Source organism: Athene cunicularia (genome assembly GCF_003259725.1).
Source record: "Athene cunicularia isolate RWA chromosome 2 unlocalized genomic scaffold, athCun1 chr2_part1, whole genome shotgun sequence".
In the NCBI taxonomy this organism is placed as follows: Eukaryota; Metazoa; Chordata; class Aves; order Strigiformes; family Strigidae; genus Athene; species Athene cunicularia.
In genome coordinates this window covers 4,834,560-4,862,489 of record NW_020799095.1, presented here as the reverse complement: position 1 = coordinate 4,862,489, position 27,930 = coordinate 4,834,560, and the positions used below count along the sequence as shown (strand labels likewise).

Genomic DNA, 27,930 nt, shown 5'->3' with positions numbered 1-27,930 from the left:
GCCAAGGATAGGTTAATTCCTTTACCTGAAAAAGGACTGGTAAGAGACGATAGCTCAAAACTCTAGATAAAGCAATTCAGACTAGAAGGAAGATAATACTTTGATTTCCTTTTTTCTTTCTTTAATAAGAGCAATTAACCACTGAAACAACTTTCTTAGAACTGAGACAGATACTCCACACAGGCAATTTATATATCAGATTTTTTTTTTTTATAAAAACATAACAAAACCCTTTACTTAATGATGAATTAATTTAGAAGAGTCCTATGTCTCGTGTTACACAATATCCTAGACTAAATGATTACAATAGACTTTTCTCGCCTTACAGTCTATGAACAGAACAACATATACAGTGATGGTCTTAACCAATAAGGTATAGAAGCATAAAAACACCTCATCACTATTACTCAGCTTTTTAATTCTAAAAGTACTATTTAAATACAAAGAAGCTAGAATAAAGTACAGTTTACAGACTATCCTTACTGGCAGTAAAAAGAAAACGATTTATATAATCAGTCCAACCATTTATAAAATATGCCCAACCATTTCAATACTGATTACTTATTTAATCCGCAATCCCAATTTTTTTCAGTTTAAGGAAAATCCATAGTTACTTTAAAGCAATCTGTGAACATATCATCAGATGTATACTCCTCAAATATTCAGGCAGCAATTCCCCAGGGATCTGCATGCAAATACAATCCTGTTTTCCATTAGCTTCATAGAGCTGGCTGTTTAAAACAGGCTGAACTGAGATGTAAGCTCTGAATACATAGCCCCAAGACATATCACATTCTATTTGACCTAATGCTATGCAAGTGACAGGACCACAGCAGCTATTTCTTCCACAGTTTTGTGGTATGGTTTTTCTTCATTCCAATATAAATGCCACCTATTTGATTGTTTCCTTTCCAACATCCAGAATTAGCTAATAACTAATAACACCATCAGCATAAATAGCAAGACTAAAAAGGAGGAAAAATTACAAACAGTAACAAACTTTATAGCTCCATTTATATCTTCAATCCTTATCAAAATTCCACTGATCTCACTGGGGGCTTTGAGCTGACTTGTATTTCCTTCACTGAAAAAAACCCCTATTAGATAGAGGAAGGAAAATTAAACTACTTTTACATATCTCTCTCATCCCTTTTAAAAGCAGCACTCTAACTTACAGTTTGTTAATAGATCAGTGTAGACAGGTATATCAACTCCTCCCTGAAGAAAATCACAGTACAAGACCCATACTCAATTTTAAAATGTTTTTTGGCTAACCAAAAATAAAAAATAAAAATTCAGTGAACATTTGGACAGATACATCCTTGCCCTGATATTGCAGTGTAGGCTAGTTCTCTACACTCCATAAGCCCAAAACGCCACGTGTAATCAATAAACACAACAGCCATACTTCGAAGAGAGACTGTTCTCAAGATCTTTTTCAGAGATATTCACTAAATATTGGAGTGCAAATGTGTTGGTCTCTGTAGAGGACTGCCCCTACAACCACCTCATATGAAGAAATACGTAAAGCATCATGCCCTTTCCAGTTCTTCCTGACACCAGGAGGGTACATGACTTCAAGGAATCAAATGAGCAGGTCCAGCCTCTTAGGGTTATACCCAATATAGGCTGTCTTCAGCAGGAGTCCCCAGTTAGCAAGGCAGCGGAAACTTTTGCCCCAGGCCAATGGCTTTGCTTATCTCCTCCTAGCATGCCTAAACTTCTACTGTTACTGCTCTTCTCTGTCACACAACAAGAGAAAGGAAGACTCTGAAACTCTCCATCTGATCTGTCTTGGCACCAGATAGGCTCTGCTCTTCACAGGATATCAAGCTTCCAGTGACCATCCTCCAAACCTAGTCACCAGTATCACTCCAATGTTCACAGTACTTGACAGCTGTGACATCATTCTATTCATTCACAAATGCCAGTGAAGTCCTTCATCCCCTGTTGTATTTCAACTCTTTCAGCTCTTCTGCTCCTCTGCTTCACCAGCATCCCTTTCAGCTTCAGTGTTATCTAGAGTTTGGGGAGCAAGTTGCTGTCATCCTGGGAGATTGCAGGGTAAAACAATAAAGCATAGGTCTTGGATGAATAGGAAAAGAAGCTAGGAATAGGAAAGACCATATTTACTCTGGAGGGGATGAAAATCATTGGTCCACAGTCTAAGCCATCAATAATTAAGGTGAAAGAGGAACTCTTAGTGATGTCCTGATTTAAGTATGTCCACATCAGCATTTTGCTCTATAACTTTCACCATTTTGCTGTTTCATTACTGACAAGTAGTGATTTAGATGTCACAAATTTGTAAGTTGGTAACCTGAAATTTAACATTGGCTGCCACTTAGTGTTAGTAGTGGTTATAAAGAGTAGGGGATCTGAAGAAAATGATTGGTATAAACAAAAGCAGTGACTGAAAATATAATAAATATCTGTAAATATAGAAAACCAAGGAATGAAAATTCGGCTTTCAAGTAAACGGTATCTCATGTCTAATAAGAACAATGAAGCTAGGATCATGTTGCTACTCAACGAATGTAGATGGATGGTTCACCTCTTAATCACCCGGAACAATGTTCTGATTATTTTTCTAATCATAACAATTCGATTTGATATGAAGAGGTGTATTTCGTCTTTGAAATGTATTTATAGTTTTTCATGACAGCAGCTAATTAAGTTTTTGTTCTTGCAGGGGAGGAGAAACCCATTAAAAACTAGAGTTCTAACTCTTTAAGAAAATTTTTGCCCCTTAATATTTCATAATTACATGAAAAAACTCTAGTGGTCTTTTTGCTTTATCAGTATTAGAGGGGATTATGGATTCAGCCCTTCAGCAAGGTAGAAATGTTAATACTCCTCCTTGCAGCTGTTAATATTCTGGGCTTGTATATAGCTTGAAGAAAATCCAGCACCTTAAAATAAATTACTGAATGGCTAATGTCATAAATTTTGCTATTCTCTAAGTCAGAACTGTAGATTTATTTTTCAGTTCAAAATTTTAAAATAATGCCCCATGACAAGACTTTTGTGCAATGAAGATGGCGTATTACTCTTAATTTTTATGGACATGTTAAAACTTCCTGTAAACATGCTCATAACAAAATCCTGCTTCTCTTCCCTTCTAATGGAACCTGCTCTGTGTATTTTAAGGTTAATGTGGTGTAGAGCAGAAAGTTTCTTGTTACTACACATCCACATCTATATTTCTGTAGTCTGTTGTCAAAAATGCCTTAATTTTGAACTGAGTTGTAGTGTGTTCATGAATTGCAAACCATTGCAAGAAATGTGATCATTTGAGCTGAAGTGGCAGCTTTCACACTGTTGGAGTTGTTACAGCGTCTAATTTTAGAGCTACAATGAAACTGCCTGGATTACCCAGAGGGGACACTATTTCAGTGCATTAATGAGGTTATACACAAAGAGAGTTTATTATGATAAGAGATGGATGTTCATTAGATCAGTAATGTGATTACAGAATGGGCTGTAAAGGAAACGCCATTGGGAACTATAGGGAAGATGATTTTGCAAACATTAAACAAAATGCAAAAGCAAAACATCATTATTAAATCTGCTAACTTTACTATGCTATTCTTAAGAGTAAATATGCACAGTTTTTTTAAAAAAAAAAAAAACCCAAACCACCTGTATTTTGTCTTAGGGCAAAATTGTCGTCCTTCTACCTGAGGGAAAATATTTTAAAACCCAATATATTTTCAGTTCATTTTAATCTAGCCTAATTGCTGAGAAATTAATTGCCCATTCTGAAATTCTGTGCTTGTGACAATATATTCTTATCTCCTCTGATGTGTTTTTGTTTAGGGTTTTTTTTGGTGGTTTTGTTTGTTTGTTTGTTCCTGCAGAAGAGAAATCTTCAAATATAACTCGCAGATAACATTTCAAATACAGTAACAGCAATACGTTATACAATACAGGAAATAAACATATGTCTTTCCACTCTGACGACAGAATTGTCTGTATTCCTAAGAAATGTGAAATAAAATTCTACAGTCTACAGGATTATCATTCTTCTGCAGTAATTTCATTATTCAGTGGCAAATACCTTCACGTGCTCTGAAAACAAAGTCAGGGCTCAGCCTTAGACCAGTGCAATGTAGAGACAGAAAAGACCTAGAAGAGATCATCTCATTTCTCCATGTGTACTGAGGCTTGTCCTCTTCGTGTTTGCACATAATTAACTGGTCTTTCAACAGTGTGTTGGTTTAGGCCCTGCCGGGACTGGAGTCCACGTTGCCGTTGCTCCTCCCCCACCCTCAGCCGCTCAGGCTGGAAGTGAGGCACAAACCCGGGTTAAAATAAGAAGAAATTTAATACAACAGTGTGATAAACAGTCTGAACAACAATAGTAGCAATGATAACAGTGATAAACAGTAATAACAGTAAACAAGACAGAAGATATACAGAGAAATACCGCAAATGGTTACAGACAGCTTGCTCGTGTGCTCCCTGCCACCAAAGCCACAAAGGAAAAAGTTCCCACGCCCGGATCTGACATCAGCATGGTATGAATAACCCGTCTGGAGATCCCTTCCCCCTCTCTCTCTGCTGGGCAACTTAACCCTATCCTAGCTGAACCAGGACAAACAGTAATACACAGAGCACAGTAATCAGCTGCAAACACCCACCACCAGAACACAAGAGAAGTTATCTCCCAGCAGTCTGGTAGGCTGCAGAAAAGACTGGAAGATCTACACCTAGAATCTAAATCTAGGATGTACAGAGACAAGAAGCTCTTTATAGGTACTGGAAAGGTTTCTGAAAATCCACACTGAAGTGATTTCAACAGTAACTAAATGATTTATTTTTTTTCCAGTGTAAGGGTGTATCAAAAAGTAGAAAGTATTTTATACCTTCTATAATTGCTGCAAGTGTCAGTATAATAATATTATATTTATGTTCAAGTGAAAAACATTACACAAAAAGCTAAGTGTAATTAACTTTTAAACACAAAGCTTCCAAATGGAAGACTAAATCTCAATTTATTTTCCTCTTATTGATCAACTAAGGGCAGACTGATCATGGGATTAAATATTGAATTCTCCATATTTGCAGTGTTTTCTGCATGGCAGACTTTGTAATAATTTTTCCTTTACATTGTTAAAAACTCTGAAGTTTCATTTACATGAAATCTAGATTTCCTACACTTGCTTTGCTATGCCCTAAATGATAGACTAAATCACAATTAGAGAAGGGAAAAACTGATTTTAAGGGATTATTAAGAGAAATAAACATGTAGAACTTGAGGAAAATAAATATCTAAATAAACAACTCAATGGGGCATGGAACAATCATCTACTTGAGGGATATACATATCAGTGAGGGAAAGCGATTATTCAAAGTGACATAAGAAACTATACAGATAGGTAGAAACAGCAAACCAGAGAAAATAATTTTAACTCATTATCTTAAAGTGAGGGTTAGTTCAGCATTTAAGACCTCCATTAACCCAGAAAATAAAGTTCACAAAGAACTGAATGTCTCAAAACACTCAGAGTTATGCAGCCACACAGCTCAATGAATACAGAGAACTACTGTTGGCAGCTCCATAGAACTTGTTTAGGTAAGCCTGAGTCTTTTTGAGGAGTAGGGAGCATATACATCTTGAGAGACCCACTAGACTTCATAAAGAATCTAGTCATATTTAAAGACATTAGAACATAAGACATTTTAAACAAGTAGACCTGAAATGTTAAAATTATTATTTCATTGTTCAAACTCTTTCAACCTTAACAGGAAATATTAAATACAGCAATAGGTAAGGGATATAAAATTTAACAAACCTAGCAGAAATAACTTTCATATATTCAATCAAGCACATGTATGTAAAGAACAACACATACACATTATAAGAGAAAAATCACTCCCAATAAAATCTTTTAAAAAATTCCAAAAAGAAAACCAAACAAAAAATAAGAAGCTGTACCAATTGTCTGTACTCCACCTGTATGTTAAAATCAGCAGATTTTAAATAAGCATTCTAAACATACCAGAATCTGTAGAAATACAGAACAAAGCAAAACCTAGTGGTAATTTGCAGTCATGCTTCTGAAATACAAGGGCAAGTCAGAATCTAATCAGTACATGCTAACTATACAATTATCCTATCCTTTAATTAAAAACTTATAAAAGACTTCCAGGTGGTATAGGCCAAGTAAAGCTTGGCCTCTAATTTTCTGTTCTTTAGAGTGTTAATGGAATTTAAATTTATGACTAGTTTCACTTTAAAGGAACATTTGCATCTCTTCATGTCTTACTATTTATCAAATACGGTGATTTAAAAAAATAATAGAAATGAATTTATAAAGATTAAATATTATTTAGTTGAAATTCAATCACTTTGTTTTAGATCATTCAGTGAACATTTCCAAAAAGCCTTTGTCAATATCTGCTTAAAATAGATCAATCAAAGGAGAACTTAGCAACAAGTATAATGCCTAAAATTAATAAAAAAGGAATCACACTCTTCCCCAAAATAGAAGATGACAGGCAGTGCTAAAGATAGTAAAAGGGTGACAGATATTCATATCACAATGCATCTGAAAACCTGTATTTAAATGGAAAAAAAAAAAATGGCCTGGAAGAGAACACAGCAAATCTGAAATGCCTCTAAGTGAAATAACCTGGAAAGGATAGCATGATAGGCCACAGGGAAGTTCTCACAAACCATTTTAATGGCTTTATGTTCAATAAAAGGCTGAGGCAGCCTCTAAAAATCCTGTCCAGCTCAAGAAGCATCCCTCTACTACAAGCTATTATACACAGAGGCACTACAAATCTCTAGCACCGTATGATGCAGGTTGAGCTGATGGGATACATCAAGGCCACAATGCAGCACTCTGTGGAAATTTCAATGCAGCACTGTGACATCTAGGAAACACTAGAAAAGACTGACTTTGAACAGACAGACTTCAAAGATGTTTACAGATCACCAGGGACCATTCCCACTTGTAAATCCCTCAGGATCATGTCGAAATAAAACTAAACCCTTGAGAAAAGTTCAGAAGGCTCAAACCCAAGAAAATAATATTAAAAGGCATCACTCACTGCAAACGAATTTTAAGTTTACTGACTTTCTAATGGTAGCAGTACTTGTTTCAAATTTTGCATACCTTCCTTTCCCTATGCAGTGATCACTAGTCCATTCTGAAGGGCTAAAATTTGGCTATACATATGTATCCAAACTGCGAATCTGCAGCCTGCCCCTTGTCCCACTTATATCTTGTGACAGACTTACTCTGACATCACTGGTAACCTGCAAGTTACTGTGACCTATAATTTCTTAAAAATTGTTAGAGTCCTTCCTTCGTATTAGGTGGGAGCTTGTAAACAATGAAAAACTAGCAAACAGAGCTCTAAGATATTGAATTCAGTTGAATAATTCCAACCACAGCAACATTCCAAAAGCCTTACAAACAAGCAAATTCTCACCAGTTGAATAAGCAGGCTAATTAGGTCCATCAGGGGTTTATTGATAAGCAGAACGTCTTCAGCAGCCTGCGTGTCTCCTCCTGTGCCAGATTTCTTTGCCTTAGAGTAAGATGAGAAAAAATATAAAGCAACCTTGGTGACTGTTCCATTATGAAAAACAAATTAGGTCCATTAGGTGGTCCAAGTTTGAATGGAAGTTTGAAGGAGACTTATAAAGTCTTTTCTAGTTAAGTATTCCTGGACTCCCAATGAGCAGTTAAGGCTCCCTGTGTCCGTAACAATAAGCACAAAGCAAAATGGACTCATGCTGTCATGCTCATTCTGCACAGGCTGAATACACTGACCTACATGACATTTCTTCAGCAAAATACTATAAATCGTATACACAAGATATCTCTAAAGCAATAAATGTTTTATATGTTTGTATTCTTTCAACATGACATGCCTATTTTAACAATAAAGTCCAACTACTTTTTTTTTTTTTTTTTTTTTTTTAAGAAAATCAAGGTTACTGAAAAGTTAGAATTCTCTGCAATAATGTCCAATTTTGCCCTCTGACTCTGTACCCTGAAATATTCATAGTATGTTATACTAATTTTAATTATATTTGAAACAGGAATAATAAAATCTTCAAGTGACCAATGTTTGTGATAAGATCTATTACTACTTGTTATTCTGTTTGTTGTCATACCTCCTGATGAAAACATACTGCCATCCTAGGCACTGCTATTTATGAACCATCCCTGCCCCAGGACCAGGACACCAGAAAGGTCTGCTTGCAAGATTTGTCATTTAACTTCATTATCTTGCACCAGCTTTGAACCATGACCCTAGACAGTCAAGTTGCTAGAGGAAAATGTAAGCATTTTGTTTAAAGAACACATTTAAACATTCTTTTGTATTGTGTAGTGTTGATGTGCTCGAGGGTAGGGAGGCTCTGCAGAGAGACCTGGACAGGCTGGAGCCATGGGCTGAGCCCAACTGGAGGAGTTTCCATAAGGCCAAATGCCGGGGGCTGCCCTTGGGCCACAACAACCCCCAGCAGCGCTACAGGCTTGGGGAGGAGTGGATGGAGAGCTGCCAGTCAGAGAGGGACCTGGGGGTGTTGATTGACAGCCGGCTGAACAGGAGCCAGCAGTGTGCCCAGGGGGCCAAGAAGGCCAATGGCATCCTGGCTTGTGTCAGCAATAGCATGGCCAGCAGGGACAGGGAAGGGATCTGACCCCTGTACTCGGCACTGGTGAGGTCGCACCTCGATTCCTGTGTTCAGTTTTGGGCCCCTCACTACAAAAAGGACATTGAATGACTCGAGCGTGTCCAGAGAAGGGCAACGGAGCTGGTGCAGGGTCTGGAGCACAGGTCGTACGGGAGCGGCTGAGGGAACTGGGGGGGTTTAGTCTGGAGAAGAGGAGGCTGAGGGGAGACCTCATCGCCCTCTAGAGCTCCCTGAAAGGAGGGTGCAGAGAGCTGGGGATGAGTCTCTTGAACCAAGTAACAAGTGATAGGACAATAGGGAATGGCCTCAAGTTGCACGAGGGAAGGTTTAGACTATACATTAGGAAGCATTTCTTTACAGAATGGGTTGTCAGGCGTTGGAATGGGCTGCCCAGGGAGGTGGTGGAGTCCCCATCCCTGGAGGTGTTTAAGAGTCAGGTCAACATAGCGCTGAGGGATCTGGTGTAGTTGGGAACTGTCAATGTTAGGTTAATGGTTGGACTGGATGATCTTCAAGGTCTTTTCCAACCCAGATGATTCTGTGATTCTGTGTTTCATTTAAAACTCAATCCTCAAACCACCATCCAAGTGTACTATCTGATGATTTTCATTTGGTTAAGTGAACACAGGAGCAAGTCCCCTGAGACAGGAGAGACTGCTGCTGAAGCTCCACTGTTGATACTGATGAATTGAAATGCCTTTTTTCTGGAAAGAATTTTGAAATTCTTTCACTGAGACTCACCACAATGACCCAGAATGCTGAAGTCCAAGAAGGGCAAAAAGACATAGTGCAGAGAAGACAAGAAAATGGAGTGTTTATATTAATCAAGAAAGGGAAGTAAGCCACCTTCACTTCAGCAAAATTTACAACAGCTTTTTCTGATTAGTGCTTGGATGAGAAGAAAGACATCATCCATCAGGGACGTTTGCCTACTTTCTTTAACTTGTATATATTTAGTGTCTTTTAAAAGATAATGAACAATATCACTAAAGGAATTATACTTTATATATGTATATAAAGGATATACACTACACCATGCTTAAACCTACATTAAGTCACTAAATCGAGTCCATTTCTCAAATTGAGATTGCAGATTACTTTTGGCTACAGTGGATGACCTGTGGAACACGATATGATGAAACTGCTCTAAAACAGATAGGCAAACGAATCTGAAACCATTTCCATTAAAACACAAGTACTTGGTCCACAAAGAGAAAACTCCTGAATGAAGCTGGATAGTTATCAGAACCATGCAGCATAAAGTACTGGAATGCAAAGGAAAAGTGGTGTTTTCCTATGTAGCTGGATAAGGTTATCCCTTTACATATAAAAACCTTAAATAAAAAGGAATTAAGTGGAGGTAGTACCATCTGTAACAGTCAACTTAAGCCTCAAAAATTATTAACATGAGAAAATTTGATTCTCTTTTTCAGGTTCTGTTTTAAAAGGTATATTATTCAGAAAATCCCTATAAAACCACCCTAAGAATATTTGTTACTATAGTGATGCATTTAGTGACACACAGATAGTGGAATATTATGTAGATGCACGGTAACTAGCAGTCACCAACTAATGGCCATCATTCAAAAGGGCATGTGTACTGAGGCAGCTGTAGAACCCACAGGGGCTCTGTGACACATATTGCCAAGACAAGCAACGCCACTGTAAAATTAGTTCTACAGGGGTATAGGACAGAGCTATGCTTCAAGACTCAGTTCTCCAGATGACTCTTGTTACCCCTTAGTCTTCCAGAGAAAAGCAGATTACTTTGACTAGAGCTGGACAAAACTAGAGCTGGAGTTTTAGTGTATCAATCAACTGAGGTATTTATGTAAAGCTGGAACAGAATTTGGCATTGAATGTATAGATTAAATTTTGTATCTAAATAAAAATCATCAGTTTCACTAATATTACTAATACATGTGCAAGCTCCTCTTTCCTCTTATGTGTCCTCTAGTATAACTGGCCTCACCACTGTTGCAGGGAGTATAAATACAGAATTTAGCTCTCTGTGATTACAGAGAATGATGCCACAATATGACGATCAGCAATTAGACTACAATATTTGTTTTACAAAGTGATTCTTAGATGAGAAACCCATTACAGAACCTGCTAACAGAAGACTCAAAAAGACAAGGTATTGTACCATAAGATCTAAATTAAGTTTCTTCCAAAATTAAAAAAAAACACCTCTCAGTGAAATATTTGGTTGATAACACAACTGATTATGTAAATCACTGTAGAAAAAAAAAACAACAAACCACTCAATTTTCAACACCCACTTCATACATTAAACCTTCTTAAAAAATAGCCAAAAAAACAAACCAAACCAAAGAACCAATCAACCCACAAAGCAGGACCTTTTCAGAACAAAGAAGCCATGTCCTGAAAGTCCATACAATCCGGTTGTAATCTTTTGATTCTCTGTCCTCCTATATTGGACCTAATAGACTTCCCTGTTCTTCAGTGGATAATCCCAAGACCATCAAAAACCTAACATGAAGAGTACGTGTTGTTGTTTGCAGCCCAAATACAGAAGTGCTTCCACTTGGCTAATTTAGAAATTTGGCAGATCATTTAAAAACAAAGCAAATACTGATATCTTAACATCATGTCTAAAAATAGATGAACGCTTTCTGCTGTTTTTTTTTTTTAAAGAAAGTTATGAGAAATTTCTTTGAATACTATCTTTTTGTGCTTCATTTTTAAGGAGGAGGCTGTCTTCAGTGAATGAGGAAGTCCTACCAATACCATGATTTGCAGTTCAAACAGAAACTTGGAAGACAAATTGAGCAGCATAAGAGAGGAAATACTTTTGTCAGCACACATACAAAGGTTACATATGCTCTTCAAGTACAGTAATCACATGTGATTTATAATCAAAAGATGTTGGGTTTTTATGGAGTAATCTTTTTCTTTTAAAATGAATGGAAGAAAAATGCTTTGAACTGTCATTGAGCAAATGTTGAATTAAGCTATTTATGGAATACAGAAACTGAACAGTCAGCTAGGATCTGTTTCCAGCACACAGTGAAGCTAGTATAGATAGTCTAGCCAGGTGACTACAGGGAAGAGCAACATGAAGTTGCAAAATACATGTTTTTCTTTTTCCACCACACTAAAAATTCAATAAAATCAGAATAGTGGGAATTTCATTATTAGGATAACAGGAAGTTAGCTAAAAAATTGTTTAAGATAGTGATGACCCCAGGAAATAGATTCCATACCTGCAAAGTCTGGCGCACGATGCCTGCTGTATACATCAGCATGTAGCGCAAAATGTCAAGCAAGGACAGAAGCAGTGCATTTGCTGTCTTGGTGTTGCTTTTATCATCTTCCTCCAAGTACAGAGACACAGTTTCTATTAGGAGATCACAGATATGATGAGTCAATCCTACACAGAAAGTGAGACAAAAAAAAAAAAAAAAAAGAAAAAAAAAGAAAAAAGAAAAAATAAATAGATTATCAGGAAAAGAAGAATGTGGAAGGTAGCCTAGTGAAAAATAATTGATTAGGATAAAACCAAATTTCACAGATGTTATGAGTATTTATCAAATTTCCTCCTTTTCTGCATTACTATAATTACCTTCTCTCTGCTTCTGTTCAGAGCAGCTCATAGAGTTAAAACTGATACAAATTTGCTTACTATATAGAAAATTATGTAACATTCATTAAAGAAAGAAATACTTTGAATCCTAAATTTTCTGTAGCATGCTGGTACACAAGTCTCCTTCACAACACTCCTGGTCACAAGAATTAAACAATTTCTCTGGGCTGTTACAAAACGAAACATCAAGGTCAGGGCCTAAAGTTTTCTTTCTTAACTGGTCTGCCAATTACAACATTCCCCACATGCTTTAATTGTAGAATTGAACAGTGTTATGCTTAACATAAAATATATTCAGAAGAACATTATATATGAAATACTAAATACTACACCTAAATTGATATTAAGATTCATTTGAATGATGGTAGTAAAAAGTTTCCTGAAGGTACCTTCTTATTCTGAAGCTTTTTTTAAAGCTCCTTTGGAATATAATAATATCAGCTTCTGTGGCTTAACCCACAAATCACTTGACATATCAGAAAAAATATAATCCATTTCAAGGCAACACTGATTCAGTTCAGAATCTTTCTTACTTTCGAAGTGACAGAATTTATTATATTTGATCTTAATCTTTCTCTTTCAGAATTTTGTAAGGAATGAAAGATACTTTGTTCCTCATCAGAAACATAATTATGTTTATAAACTATCTTCTAAACTGGTGATTAGCCATACTGTGACTTGAGTGCACGTATGTAGCAACGCTGAAGTATAGAAGTATACTACACATTAGCTTCTAGTCCCCATGACTGTCAAAAATGACTGAAGTATTTCACTGATTTCACTGAAGTAAAAGGACTGCTTTTGTAAGTTCTCCTTTAAAAAGGAGTTGTATATATTTTTACAAGCATCAATACAAGATTAAAATGAAACATTGTAGAATACAACACTTAATTACACCATTCAGCTTTTGAGAGTAGCCAAATCTGTGGGGTTTTGGAACTATTTTGACTTTGAAAGATGCCCCATCAATTATTTAAACTTCCATGAAATATTTTCCTTCCCCATTCATCATCCTTAATACTTTACTCAGGAAATTAAATACAAAACATTTATTTAGAATACAGTTATGGGTCAGGATGATTAAGAATTGCACACTCTTCTTGTATTTCACATCTTTTGTGTTTTTATGATTACTAGCATTGTTCTTTCACAACAGTTTGATTGATGGACTACAGCTCAGGCTAAGCTTTGAATTTCCTGGAGTTTTGTCTGCAAAAACCAAACTCTCAAAATTATATCAGTCTAATCTCACACTTTTAATTTCCTTCTCCTTTTTTAAAGCACAATTTCTGCTGCAGTTCTGAATGCTTCATACAAAAATGAGATAGCACACAGACACATTTAAGTGATGTCACCAATACCCATCAAGAAGAAAAAAAACAGCATAATTGCATGTCTACCCAATACAAAACTTGTGGTTATGCTATGCCTTTTTTTCCACGAGGCTAAATTAGAATAGACCTAAGAAAACAGTCCAGTAAGAGTTGGTCCCTATCAAAGAGATGCCTGCAAAATTGCCTGCAGGGATATATCCAAGTACACTCTGTTTCTCCTTGTATATGACCACAAAACCCACAGCCACATCAAAATGAATGAGTCACCCTATTATTTCTAGATGGCTTACATATAACCCTTAAGATAGTGACTTGGAGATTAACGCTGAGAAGGCCACTTTGAAATAAAAGCATTGTATGGGTTGTCATCAAGAAATTTTTAGGCAGTAGTCCTCTCTTCATTTATAGCAGTAAGTAGGTAATGACTAGGAGTGAACAAAACAACAGGATCCATAATTCTGATCTGCAATCCTTTCCCTTTCAACTTGGAAGAGAATGACTTGTTTATTCCCTTGACTGTACCAGCTTGAGTCCCACAATTGCCTCGTTTCTGCTGTTTGGTGAATGGGGAGGTGAAGCAAGCACTCAACATTCTCCCAACCCATTCAAACATGAATAATATGATCACCTAGATTTTATTCCCTCAAAGTACTTTCACCCTAAGGGTGTAAGTAATTAGCCAACCCTGCCTCTGAACACCTGAAACACACCAGAATATTCACATTTACTTAACTAAAACATTAACTTAACTAAAACATCAGAATTAGTGGATTTTATATAGGTAGATACATACTTGTACAGTTACACGTACAAAGATATGTATGTTAAATTTGGAAATTTGGGGAAAAAAACCCCACTTTTTTCCAGAATTAAAATACCTTTGGAAAATTTAACACATCAAAACTTTATTATAAAGACATCTAAAATAAAATGCTGGTGCAAAATGTCCCCTAACACTCTGTGTGATTCGTACAGAAACCTGATAAACACTTGGTTCTACAGATAAAAAAATAATGCAGACTGACCTCTTAGCCACGTAAATAAAATTTCAGACATGTTCTTTAAATTACTATATTGTGTCACAACAAAATGAAAATTGGAGGCCACAATTGTGGACATGTAAATACACTCCTTGCTTACACCACAAGACAAAATACACATTCTTTGTCCTCAGAAGAGAAAGTTGGGAAGCTGGTGTAATAATTTACAGTGACCATGACAAAATTGAACAGAAGTTTAACAGCCTTGGCCAGTGGCACTGTAACCAGTTTACTCAAAAGGTAGCTATAAAGATCAAGACTGACATGTCTCAGCATTCCAAAAACTGATTCCCAAAACAGTCTGAAAAAAGAGGACGTAATTTTAAGAAAAAAAGGAAACTTTATTCATAATTCAGAAAGTCGCAATATAAAAACTGCACATGGATCTCTAAGTTTCAGAAGATACATTGAATATTTTCTTTCAAATTTTACAACTGATTCAAGAAGCACATTCTTCTCAATTTCCAATAAAGTCTAAACCAATATTTATCTTTAAAAACTTCAGACAATATATCTGAGTCATATTTAACAGACATATGTTTCTTAGGCAGTAATTCTCAACACCTCATTAGAAAGTATACCAGGCTCTGGTTCAAAAGGTATACCCCATGCACTCCTGAACTTCGGAAGTGGTGGATCTGAATCTGAATTCTGTATCACAGAGGAGAGCTAAACCCAATTAAATTGAGGAGGATCATTCTACTGAGAAAAACTACATATTTTTAAGTATTCTGGTACTTCCAAGTATGTTGGCAATAGTCCACTTTCTCAAGAGAAAACTGTTATAGACAATTTACATGGGTTGAAGTAATGCATCATAATTGCTTTCAGGTAGGCATTTCTTATTAAGAGAATTAAGTAAAAACTCATTAATTAACTTACAGAATTTTTTGTTACTCTATTAATTTGCAAATTTCAGTAAACAAAATATATCACATCATATTGTTTATCGCTATAGTTATAGATTAAATTTAGTACAGCACTTCATAGCGCAGTAGTCCTGTTTTATATTTATTTGTAAAAGGAGCATCCTCAAAATATCAAGCCTCAGTGCAGTTCTCTGGTATTCAAATTTTGCAGATTTTTCTGCAAAACTTAGATTTTTGTATTAGAATTATTGTGTTTATAAATGAAAATAACTGGAATTAAACAAACCTGTTCTAACTGCAGTCCAAGAATCATAATATGTTTTAAAAGGGTTGCATTCAAAATTCCTAGCCACAGTTTTATACCATTTGACAAACCTAGTATTCGCAGTAGAGTGTTTCTCCTGCCCAGAGACCCCTGCAATGAACTGAACACGTTGCTAATAGTGCTTTATGAATGTGGACTGTGATGACTATGCTTGTGTTTTACAAATCTTTTCAAAAGATAAAAGGAGTCTTCTGGCCCATGATACAGCTAATCGGACACAATGTGCCATGATACCTTCTGGAATGAAAGCTGAGAGGAGATATTTTATTCTCACCTATTAGCAAGATGGATAAAGGAAAAGAAATCTTTGCTTCCAAATCATATGAAACATCAAAGGACAGCCTAGGAAGCAATCTTCTAGGCAATCCTTTCATGCCTACCAGCAATTAGAGCATTCAACAAACCTGTCTGCTTCCAGCCAAAGAAAATGTTAGAGCAGGTGCACTTCCTCTGAACAATGCCACCACGCAGCCAGCAGCAAAACCCTCAGCCTGGCAAAAAGGTTTCTCTTTGTTCCTTTCTACATGTTGCTCTCTGGAGAGCTGTTTTTCCCATTTGTGTCACACCTACACAACTGACTCCCCAGGGATATTACCAAATACATATTTACTAGACTTTTCTTCCTCCTTCTACTTACAGAGTGGACCTGCTCGGGATTTTTGGTTTTTTATTTTTATAAAATGATTCAAAATGATAACACATTGGGAACTAGAAACAATATCGCCAGACTAACTAGAAAACATATTTCATAATATTTTAAAGTTAATGATAAAAACTCAAAAATATTTCTAAGAAGAAACAGTACTGTAGTCTGATAGATTCTTTCACACAGGAATTAACTCAGTACCTGAGCACACACTTAAGATAATTCATCATGTCAAAGATTCTTCATAAAACCTTATTTACCTACATAAACCTGGGATTTAATTTGCATTCTTTGCCACAGTCCTACTACTCAAGGTTTCCTGTTCTGAACAACTGAAAATAGGCAACATAAAGCAAATGGTGTCTTTAGGGCAATGGCATTTTTAAAAGGGGCTTGTTGGTTTTATTGCTATTCTTGTTTATTATTTGTTACTGTTTATGTTTTAGAAACCAGTTATGTTAGTACTATAATACTATTGAGGAAGAATGAACTAGGATAGAAAATTAGATCACCACTGATTTCAAGATTTTGTCACTTATGAATGTCAGATCAAGTGGAAAGAAAATGATAGGGCTGATGAGCATACCAAATTCATGACTGCTGACCTGAAAATTATTTTATATTCTCATCTTAAAAACTGATAGCATCTTGTCTTGGTTCATCTAGGACAGGGTTAGGTTTCCCCCAGCAGTGGGGAAGGAGGTCTAGCTGGGTTATTCAATACCATGCTGATGTCAGGTCCAGGCGCCCAAGCACGGGAAGAGTGAGGCACGGCTTTGTTCTGCGTCTGTATCCTTCACTGCTGTATCTGTGAGGTGTATCTCTGTACATCTATCTCTTGTCCTGTTCATTGTTATTACTGTTTATTGTTATTTTTATTGTGGTTGTTTGGTTTATTATTTGTTACACTGTTGTATTAAATTTTTCCTTATCTCAACCCCGGGGTTTGTGTCTCACCCCCTGCCCTGTCAGTCCGAGGGTTGGGGAGGGACAGCGGCAACGTGGTCTTGGGTCTCGGCAGGGCCTTAAACCACCACACATCTGAAGAAGAAAATTTTGCACATATTGGGTAGTCTATTCCTAGTACCAGGACAGTGACTGGACATTTTGTGACTGAATAAAGAATCAGTAGGTTTGAGGAACAATAATTTAAAAAAAAAATATTTAAAAAAATCAATCTCATTTGAATTTGTACTCACTGCAGTGGTCAAGGCTCTCCAGAGCTTCCCTTTGTGGGAAAAGTCTGTGGCTCAGCTTTTCCTACGCACATGGCAGGTAGGGCACTCAGTAATGGGGCCTAAGCAGGCAGTCCGGCCCTCATACACAGGGAAATGGATGTGGTAAGGATTATGAAAACCAGAGAAGTCAGTTATAATCTTTACTACAACTAGGTTGAAAGTAGACTGGAAAGCACTATGCTATCTTGAGTGCAGATGCCTGAGAGAGATACAGACCTGACATTCTGGCAAGATTTTTGTGCTTTGAGTCATCAAAGCACAACATAGCTCTGCTTCAGTTTTTCAGGACTGGCAATGTCTAGCAGTTATAGTTAGAAGGCAGTTTATAGGTGGCATCTTTCACTTGTGAAGAAAGAGCGTAGAACTGATGACTCCCCTGGGAACCATGTCAAACTGTCTCTCTTCAGTCAAAGAGAATCCTGCCAACACAAAAATTTACTTTCTTCTGAAATTTAATCTATGGAAAAAACACATAGGTGATTAAGACCAACAGGTGTATAGAACAGCCAACTAAAAAGATAAAAAACCAAGTGGATACTCTCATGAAAAAGAGAATCCAAGTGTAATAAATGACAGTAAAAATGCAACTTGAACAATTTAAGTATATTAAAATCACATACTGTTGAAGATGCTTGACTGGTCAATACAAAAACAGTAAAATACAACAAATTAGATCAACTAGGTTTTCATGTTAGATTGACTCAACCATACTTCAGAAAAGATATCCAAGCTGTTTGAAAGTAAGTTCACAGCACATGTGAGTATACAGCATCAACATTTTGAAGGCAGGGGATTGTGTTCTAGACAAGATTTACTGAGATGGTCCTCCTTCCTAGGAGTATAACTCATTGAACATGGACACAAACTTGTTCAACAGGGATAGAATGAAGAAATAGAAGGTAACTGTGTTGGTTTAGGCTCTGCCGGGACCAGAGACCATGTTGCCATGGTCCCTCCCCCACCCTCAGCTGGTCAGGCTACAAGTGAGGCACAAACCCCAGGGTTGAAATAAAAAGAGATTTAATACAACAGTGTGATAAATAACAATCTGAACAACAATAGTAGCAATGATAACAACAATAAACAGTAATAACAGTAAACAAAAGATATACAGAGAAATACCGCAATGGACACAGGCAGCCTGCGCAACTGCTTCCTGCGCCCAAAGCCACAAAGGAAAAACTTCCCGCGCTGCCATGCCGGACCTGACGTCAGCATGGTATGAATAACCCGGCTGGAGATCCCTTCCCCCTGCTTGGGAGAAGCTTAACCCTATCCTAGCTGAACCAAGACAGTAACTTTCTTCAAAAAATAATTATAAGAACATCCAAATGCTTTCTAGTTCTATCAAAATAACCTACTAAAATTTCTATGGGAAAATACTGCATAACTATAATGATGTTCAGGGGATCTAATCACAGTGTTGTTGAGACATTAATAGTGTCTCAGTTCAGAAGACAGGTTTGATTTATTTGGATACAGAATCACAGAATCACCTAGGTTGGAAAGGACCTTGAAGATCATATAGTCCAACCGTTAACCTAACACTGACCGTTCTCAACTACACCAGATCCCTCAGTGCTATGTCAACCTTACTCTTAAACACCTCCAGGGATGGGGACTCCACCGCCTCCCTGAGCAGCCCATTCCAACGCCCAACAACCCCTTCTGGAAAGAAATGCTTCCTAATATCCAGTCTAAACCTTCCCTGGCTCAACTTGAGGCCGTTCCCTCTTGTCCTATCGCTTACTACTTGGTTAAAGAGACTCATCCCCAGCTCTCTGCACCCTCCTTTCAGGGAGCTGTAGAGGGCGATGAGGTCTCCCCTCAGCCTCCTCTTCTCCAGACTAAACACCCCCAGTTCCCTCGGCCGCTCCCCGTACGACCTGTGCTCCAGACCCTGCACCAGCTTTGTTAATGCTTCGATACCATGCTCTTGGCACCACAGTCTGTAGAAATGCTATCTACTTCTTACATTCTGTAAGTAGCTGAGAATAATTGGACATTTACTACAAAACAATAAGTGAAAAACATAACAGAAATGTAAGATTCACTGAAGATGTACACACCAATGCTCATATCAGGCTGCTTGTGAGATTGGACATAAAAGAAACATTTCTTTTCAAATTATTTATTCAAATTAAACTTTTGCTCTTCAGAAATTAAATTTAGTACCAGCACAGTCACTAGATTTGCTGTCAGTTCTGTCAGTATAATGCATATGCTACGTACATCACAAATAGGCTGCATTTTTGTTAAATCGGGAAGCATAAGGCCCTTGATGCATGTAAAATTGAGTGCTATCATCCCAAGAGATAACTGACAATACACTAGAGTACAACGCTAAGGCTGCCTGACAGACATTCATTTTGTTAACAGCTTTGTTGATGGCAAACACTAGTTCTTCCCAGGTGTTTGCTAGTGATCAATTGTTGGAGGTTCCTGTCCCTACAACTGTGTGGGAGTGTGCATGCGTGAGACAAAGAGGATGTGAGTACTCTCTAGTCTCCCCAGACAAGCCCTGCTAGGCTGCTTGAAACTGTTCAGATGGGTGGCTTGCATTAACCCATCTGATTTTGCCTGAAGCAGCCTCACACACTTAAATGACCCTTCTAGACAGAAGACTTGGGGAGGGATGGAGGTGGAGATAACACAGTGACTTTACAAGGTATACATTTCAAATATTTCTGTTCCCAGTTGTACATATATAAAACACCTAACTTGCATTCTTTTCATATAGATTTAAGCATTTTTGTTGACAAAGTCTTTCAATATGTCAGTTGTGCACAATATTCCATCACAGAAAAAAAATACTAAATAAACTAAGACAGTAATAAGATAAAATCACTTTGTCTGGATTGATAATTATGGCTGTTATTAAGCAAACTCTACAGCAGCTTTTCAGTTAGATTTTATTCCCCATATGTCAGAAGCACACTAGAACTCATGGTCCATCTTGTAAAGCATAGTAATTCTACAGCATGCTGTACCTTCAAGTCAGATCCTGATATACCCTATTTCTTCCCCTACAAGGTGTCACCTAAAATAAAATCTCTTGGGTTTGTCAGGCAGAAGTTAGATTTAGTAGATTTTCCAAACTTCAGGTTTTAATGATCTGCACGAGGAACAAAAATACCTAACAGGACACCTTACTCTTTGAGAGGCAACAGTCTTTAAAATCTTCTTTAAAACCATCTTGAGATAGTGTTTGTTGCTTCACAGCTACACGGAAGACCTTTTGCTTGCATGTTGTGAATTCATGTATCACGTATGCTTTTTAGAAAAACAAAGACTGCATAAATTCCACAAATTAATGGCAAAAATTAGACCAAAAGTTCTTCACTAACAAAAATAATAGATTTTAATCTAGATTAGGGCTTTCTTGTATTCAGCAAGATTGAGAGTCAGTAAGAAAGTAACAAAGACTTCTCACTGCTCAGAAAGCTCAAGGCTGCAATGATTACCATGTGATAAAATACAGGGGGAATTTTATCCTGGGCTTAATTTAGAACTACAAGTTCTTCTAAAGAGATTGCTATTTTAATAATAGACTTCCTGTCACACAAGATTAAACCATGTTTATCTACTTCAAATACCTTAACGTGCTTCTGCTTTGGCATCAACTTTCCCTTCTACCAAAATCCTTGAGAGACCACATTCAAACTTTGAGAGCTGCCTTTTTGACAAAACCTGTACAGATCAGATATGAACAGCCTCAGAATGCAGATACAGCCCTAAATTGAATGCTGTCAATTTGTGACAACAGCTTTGAACGATGTTCCCAGCACTAATTGCTCTAGCTAGGCCTTCAAGAGTCCCTGGACTAGAGTGATAAGGACCAATGAACCTTGGCTTCAGAAAACTCTTTAAAGTTTTCAGTTTTAAACTGCAGAAATGAAACATAGTTGACTACTCTTCCCACATATATTCAGCAAAGAATAAGGGTAAAAACTCTGTACATTTCCCTACTGAAAAGTCATGCTCTGTAAAACAGGATACTAAATATTTATTCTTACTCATCTTGGTCTATTTACATCAGTGTTCCATAGAATGAAAACATACAGATTACAAATCCTTGGATTTTCAAGTGACAGTCTTTTATAATTGTTACATCTTGACAAAAGAACAAAAACAAAAGCTAGAGTACCCACTAAGTGGAATTTGCTGCTTGTTATTACAACAAAACTGAATCTATGCCACTGTTTCTTGTAACATCCTGTATTATTCATCAATTAAGTTTACAACAGAGATGAAAGCTGACAACTAGTAATTTCAACTGTCCAAGGTGACCTTGGTGTACTTTACACTTACACGATCAAAGGGCTTAAGCAGAGGTCAGGATGTTACATGATAGTAAATCTCGTTTTACAGCTATGACCAGATTAAATTCTGTAGCTTTAAACTTACTCTGCTAGGTCAACTGTTTTCCAAATATGTGTTAGGATAACTTTGACCATCAGATTCTCTAATTTGCTATCATCTGGCCATACCAATAATGCCACATCTGATTAAATCTCTAAAATCTAATCACAGACTTTTCACCTCAGCTGTTATTATCATTCTTATTAAGTGGCTCAGGCATATATCTTGTTTTGCTTGCATGGATGCTTGTTCTACTTTCACTCATCCACGATTTTCAACCTTACCACTGGGATCTTTGAGCTGGAACCCATCACACTGTGATCATGCTGTGACCTCAGGCTGTACCGAAAGTGCCTTACTTAATACTCACTATTAGTACAACCTAGACCAATAGACCCTTCATTTTCTGTCAGCACAGCTACCTGGTCCCAACTATCTTGACTTCAAATGACTACACTGAGTTAAGTCAGCTGGTGCTACAGCTCAGTTTATTTAATTGAGAGGCAGACCTGGCTCTGACAGAACTGTAAGCCTGCGTGTGTTTGAATACCCTGCCTCCCCTATCCCAGCAGGACCCACACAATAGGATCACATGTCTACTGACACTGGGGTCTGGACAGCCCATACATTTCCAATGCAGGTAGCTGTTGCTGGGAGTAGTGGAGCCTGTACATACAGTAACAGACTAGCTCAAACTCTTGGGGAAACTTCTGCATGAGCACTGGAGATCACACGGAACAGTTTGGTATACTGGGCTATCTCGGCCCAAGACACCCAGTTTTGAAACAAAACCAGTGAACCATGCCACCCTCCACAACAAGTAGCTGAACTGAACTCCAATGTGGATTTGATGCTATAACTGAGAACGTGGATTATGCCTTGCTCTAGGGCACCTAATTTATTCAGAAGTGGAAAATAACATTGACACAACTACAGTGAGAGAGATGGCCACCAGAGAACAGAAAAGAGGGATTTAGAGAGCCAGGATTTTTTTTGTTAAGTGGGTGCCCTGGGAAGATGTGCAACAGAACAGCAAAAGAAACTTAGTATGCAAAGCCCTGTTTTAGTACCTGTAGTGGTTTTGGCTGGGATAGAGTTAAATTTCTTCATAGTAGCTTGTATGGGGCTATGTTTTTAATTTGTGCTGAAAGCAGTGTTGATAGCACACTGATGTTTTAATTACTGCTGAGCAGTGCTCACACAGCGTCAAGGTCTTTTCTACTCCTCACACCACCCTGTCAGCAGGTAGGCTGGTGGTGCACAGAAAGTTAGGAGGGGATACAGTCAGGACAGCTGACCTCCACTGACCAAAGGAATATTGTGAAGACACATGATGTCATGCTCAGCAGTAAAACTGGAGGAGTTCGGCAGGGTGGCTGTTGCTCCCAGACTGGCTGTGCATTGTTTGGTTGGTGGTGAACAATTGTTTTCATTTGCATCACTTGTCCTTCTTGGGTTTTATTTGCCTTTTTCTTCGGTTTGGGTTTCCTCACCCTCACATTTTTTTTTAAATGCTTATTATATCTTTTTAATTATTAAACTGCCTTTATCTCAACCCATGAGTTTCTTTCTCACTTACCCTTCTCATTCTCTCCCCATCCCACCGGGGTTGGGAGAGGAGTAAGCAAGCAGCTGTGTTGTGCTCAGTTGCCAGCCAGGGTTAAACCATGACAGTACCTTTTCCTTCTTTTCTACCATGCCTGCTCTGTTGGGCCTAGGTGTTTATTAGGCATTAATGTACTACAGGGTCCCGGTAACTTTACCAACAACCAATACAGGCAGCCTCCACCATCCTGTCCCAGGGTGTGCTTTATGTGTCACTTATGTGCCTTGGGCACTATCACTATGCCTCTACATTTCTCTTCCAGCTTGCTTATGTCCAGACTACTGATTCTAAAAAGCAAGTTCAAGTAAAGAAATTAAGTTCAATCTTTTTGTTTGACAAGATAAACAAGGGGGGGTGGGGGGGGAGGGTGAAGAGGAAGGGGGAGCTTTCAGTGAAGGGCTTATGTTCTTTCGTTCCTCCCCCATGATAATTCAAGTGAAGAGACCAACATCAAGGATGATAAAATTTAACAGTAGTTTGAAATAATTAAATAATATCCCTAGCATTTTCTAAGATAATATTCTCTGCAACAGATTCAACACAGATCACTGCTTCCACCTACTATTCAGTATTGCAGTAGATATCCTACAGAATGGTGGCATCAGGACATAAGGCTTCCCTCTGTTTTCTGGTTCAGAGAGAAAACTAGTAAGTCAAATGACTTTAGGGATGCCCAATGAGTTCCTGTGCAGGAATGCACACTTTTCCAGATGGGACCAATATGCAGTTACTACCTGTAAATTAGCTGAGATCTGCTCAAAATTTTGGCTCTGTTTGAACTAGGCTTGTCCTTTGCCTTTGGTCATCAACATTTTTAGAAAGAGAGTACTGACTAGGCTTAATGAAGATTGTGCCTTAAGGGGGAGGAACTCTGGACGTAGGCTACAAAAAGTGAAGACTGAACCTAGTGAATCTGGATCTATGCTAAGCAAAAGCAGCTCTGGTGAAACTGGACTGTCAACAAATTACACAAATTATGCAAGAACTGGAAAGAAGCTGGAGCAAGTCACCACCAGACACCAGAAATGAGAGAGGGATGTATATAATTAAGTTTTCATGACAAGTAAATTCACAGAAAGTGGTAGTCAAACATTTTGCACAACTTGGCCTGCGAGAATACTGCACTGAATTATGACAGTGGGCTACAATTCAGCCTGGGAGACTGGGTGTCACAAGCAACACCAACACTGGCCAGCTTGACAGAACAGCATTAGGGGGTTATTGCCAAAGGTTGTCAGTTACTGCCTTCTGGATGTGTTACTGTAGCTCATTACAAGTGTGACCATATATACACCTTTCATCAACACGGGTCTTGCAGAGGGCTAGGCAGAGCCGCCAGTCAGTTCTTTCACTCAGTCCAGACTGAGTATCTCTGTATCTGGGCTGATCCTGTAATGCACAAACTCACTCTGAGTGACTGCCTGACCCATAGCCTAGGCTGGCAAATCTTGTAAGCAGTGCTGTTCTTTCCATATCATCTGTCAAAACCCCTAAACCTGCCTTGATAATCTGTTTCTTCGGGGATTGTATCTGCCTTCCCTTATCTTGCTTATGACTTTTCCTCATACACAAAATGCTGCCTCTAAATTAATCTTCATGTTGCTGTTTGAATCACATGCTCTCTGAACTCAACAACATTCAGTGTAATTTCTTAAGAAAATGCACACTAAGTAACAGTTTGAGCATGTTTTTCCTGTAAGATAAATAACGGCATAAACCTGCACTTCATGTCATTCTGGGTTGGGTGGTGGGATCAAAATATACAACATCTATCTGGTTTTATTCAGCAAAAATGTGTATTGGAAAGACTGTTGAGCCATCATGGATAACTACTGTTTTTTCAATCTTTATATAATACATATAGTAGCAGTAGTTTTGTCGTCATCCAGGGAAATAAGTCATATTTCATGGCTGTATCATTGGCTAATAAGATATATGTCAAAATCTGGGCATGATAGCTAGGAAACACGATCTTTTAAAAGCGTGAATAAATCCATTAACAACACTTCACCAGATTTTTGTTAAGTCTCACAGGAACAGGGGTGACAGGTTTTTGAGTAAGCAACCTTCAGTATGATAAGCAAAGAAAGAATGGCCCTTGGAAAAGATAAGACAAGTTGAAACTAGATGGATGCAGGTGAACAAGAAGTTTTCACCCTTTTTTTCTGTATGTTTTCAAAAGTTGGATGGTAATGAGGAAAAAAAAAATCTTCCCAGTTTTTACAATCTCCTACGAGACAGAAAAGAGCTTTAGACTTTATAAAAATATCCTATTTCTTCCCCTATTCCTCTTAAAAATTCAAAGAGAAGCACATATCTTTTTCCTCAACCACAAAGAAGGAACAGCTAGCTGATGCAATGTCTTCTAACAATGTGGAGACATCTATAGAAACCTTTAAGTCCTATTTATGAAACAATCCCCCCACCATTTATCAAGTTAAGGTATCTTTAAGTGAAAAGTTATAGTGACTTGCTTAAAACTCAGATCTGAATCTCTCTACGTGTGCTCAAGCACAAGCCTTTGCTGACACACTTGTCTTCATAAACCTTCCCACATAAATACAATCTTGGTCCAACTAGAAAAAAGTTTAAGCTAATATGAAACTAAATATTTTTTTAAAAGGGTGGATATACAAATTTGTGAAATGTGTTTTTTAAGAAATCAAATGGTATCATCAGGTGAGCATCTACATTTTTGTCAGAGCAGCTTAAATCACCACTGTCCCTCAGTTAGAGGTTTCAACTGCACATTAGTCAGGTTCCCCCAACAGCTGACTTGCAAAAACTGACTAGATGCAGATACATTGCTATAAATTTGTCCTGGTTTCAGCCAGGATAGAGTTAACTTTCCTTGGGCTGGGAGGGAGCACAGCTGAGGGCCGGCCTGGTCACTGGAGTATTCTGTACCGTGTGCGTGTCATGGTACATAAAGGAGGTGGGTGCTCTCTCATTTCCACTGTCGGGCAGTGGTGCAGCAGGATCTTTGGTGCGGTTGGGATCGCTGCTGGGGTGGGCTGCATACCAGTGGCCAGGTGGTGAGCAACCGCACTGCGTAGTACCTGTTTGGACTTACTATTGTTACTGTTTTGTTACTATCACTAAACTGTTTGGGTTTTTTTATTCAACCTACAAATTCTCTCTTTTTTTTTGTCCCTCCCCTTTTTCACCAGACAGGGGGGAAAAAGTAAGCGACTGGCTGCGTGGTGATTGGCTACCAGCCAAGTTCAAACCACAACAAAAATGTAAATACTCATGGATACAAATACATACATAATTAGTTACCATCTCAAATCTACAAGGCATTGACCAAATGTTGTGGGAAAAACCTATCAGTTAAGGAGTGGTAACTTCCCTAATTAACTTGAACAAGAGCACATACACCCACCTGAATATATGCTGCCTTAAGATGGTGGAAAAGACATGTGTAGACATAGACCTATGGCTTTACACTTCAAAATAAATTTACCTATAAAAATTCTTAAATATATTCTTAAATATAAAATGCACATAAAAATAAAACTCACAGTGTTTGGAAAATCTAAGCTAAACAATATTATAGATTAAGATCTTGAATAACAAAAGAAAACAAACTATAAAGCTACATAGATATGTTGTATTTCAGGTAAAATTTGAAAAATAAAAAATATTTAAGTGGAAAACCAACATCATTGCAGAATAAGTCCTAAATAATATAGACTACTATTACCTATTTGTGCAGAAATTGGGAGTTTCAAAAGGCTTTAAAAATGTAAATAACTTCAGTTTCTCCATTACGATAGAAAACCCTTTCTGCTTTAAAAAGAAAATGATAGTAAAGTTTAATTGTCCACAAACAGTTATACCAGATTATTTTGCAAGATGAACACATTTGTTCAGTCCACAATTTTTTTGAAAATAACTTAGAAGAGAAAAATATCTGGCTGTCTGGGAGCTACAACAACTACTGAAAACATCTAAAACAAAACAACTGAAACCATTCTTTAAATCAGTGAAAAAACCTCAGATTTCATTCATCTGTCCACTATACAGATCTGGTCCTGCCAAAACTGGTACTTTTTTTTTTTTTAGTAATTGACAAAATGAACTCCTTTCAGTAGGATCAAATAAATGCATCTGAAGGCCATTATCCCTACGCTAGAGTAATGATTGATGTAGTTGAATTTTGTGTGCTTTGTACCCTTGTAAATTTACACTTACCTCAAATTGGCAGTGATACATCGCTTTCATACTGAGGCTGTTCT

The 27,930-nt window shown here is 37.6% G+C and overlaps 1 protein-coding gene across 2 annotated transcripts in view; it reads right to left on the bottom strand.

Annotated features, from left to right (window-relative positions):
- Window positions 1-27,930, bottom strand: part of ULK4 (unc-51 like kinase 4) — a 249,423-nt gene that overhangs the window by 57,448 nt on the left and 164,045 nt on the right. For both annotated transcript variants that reach the window (XM_026843577.1, XM_026843576.1), the window contains exons 32-33: window positions 11,890-12,056; window positions 7,447-7,545 (exon numbers count right to left, since the gene is read on the bottom strand). In XM_026843577.1, the coding sequence (XP_026699378.1) occupies window positions 7,447-7,545; window positions 11,890-12,056 (266 nt within the window). The remainder of the gene's footprint in view (window positions 1-7,446; window positions 7,546-11,889; window positions 12,057-27,930) is intronic.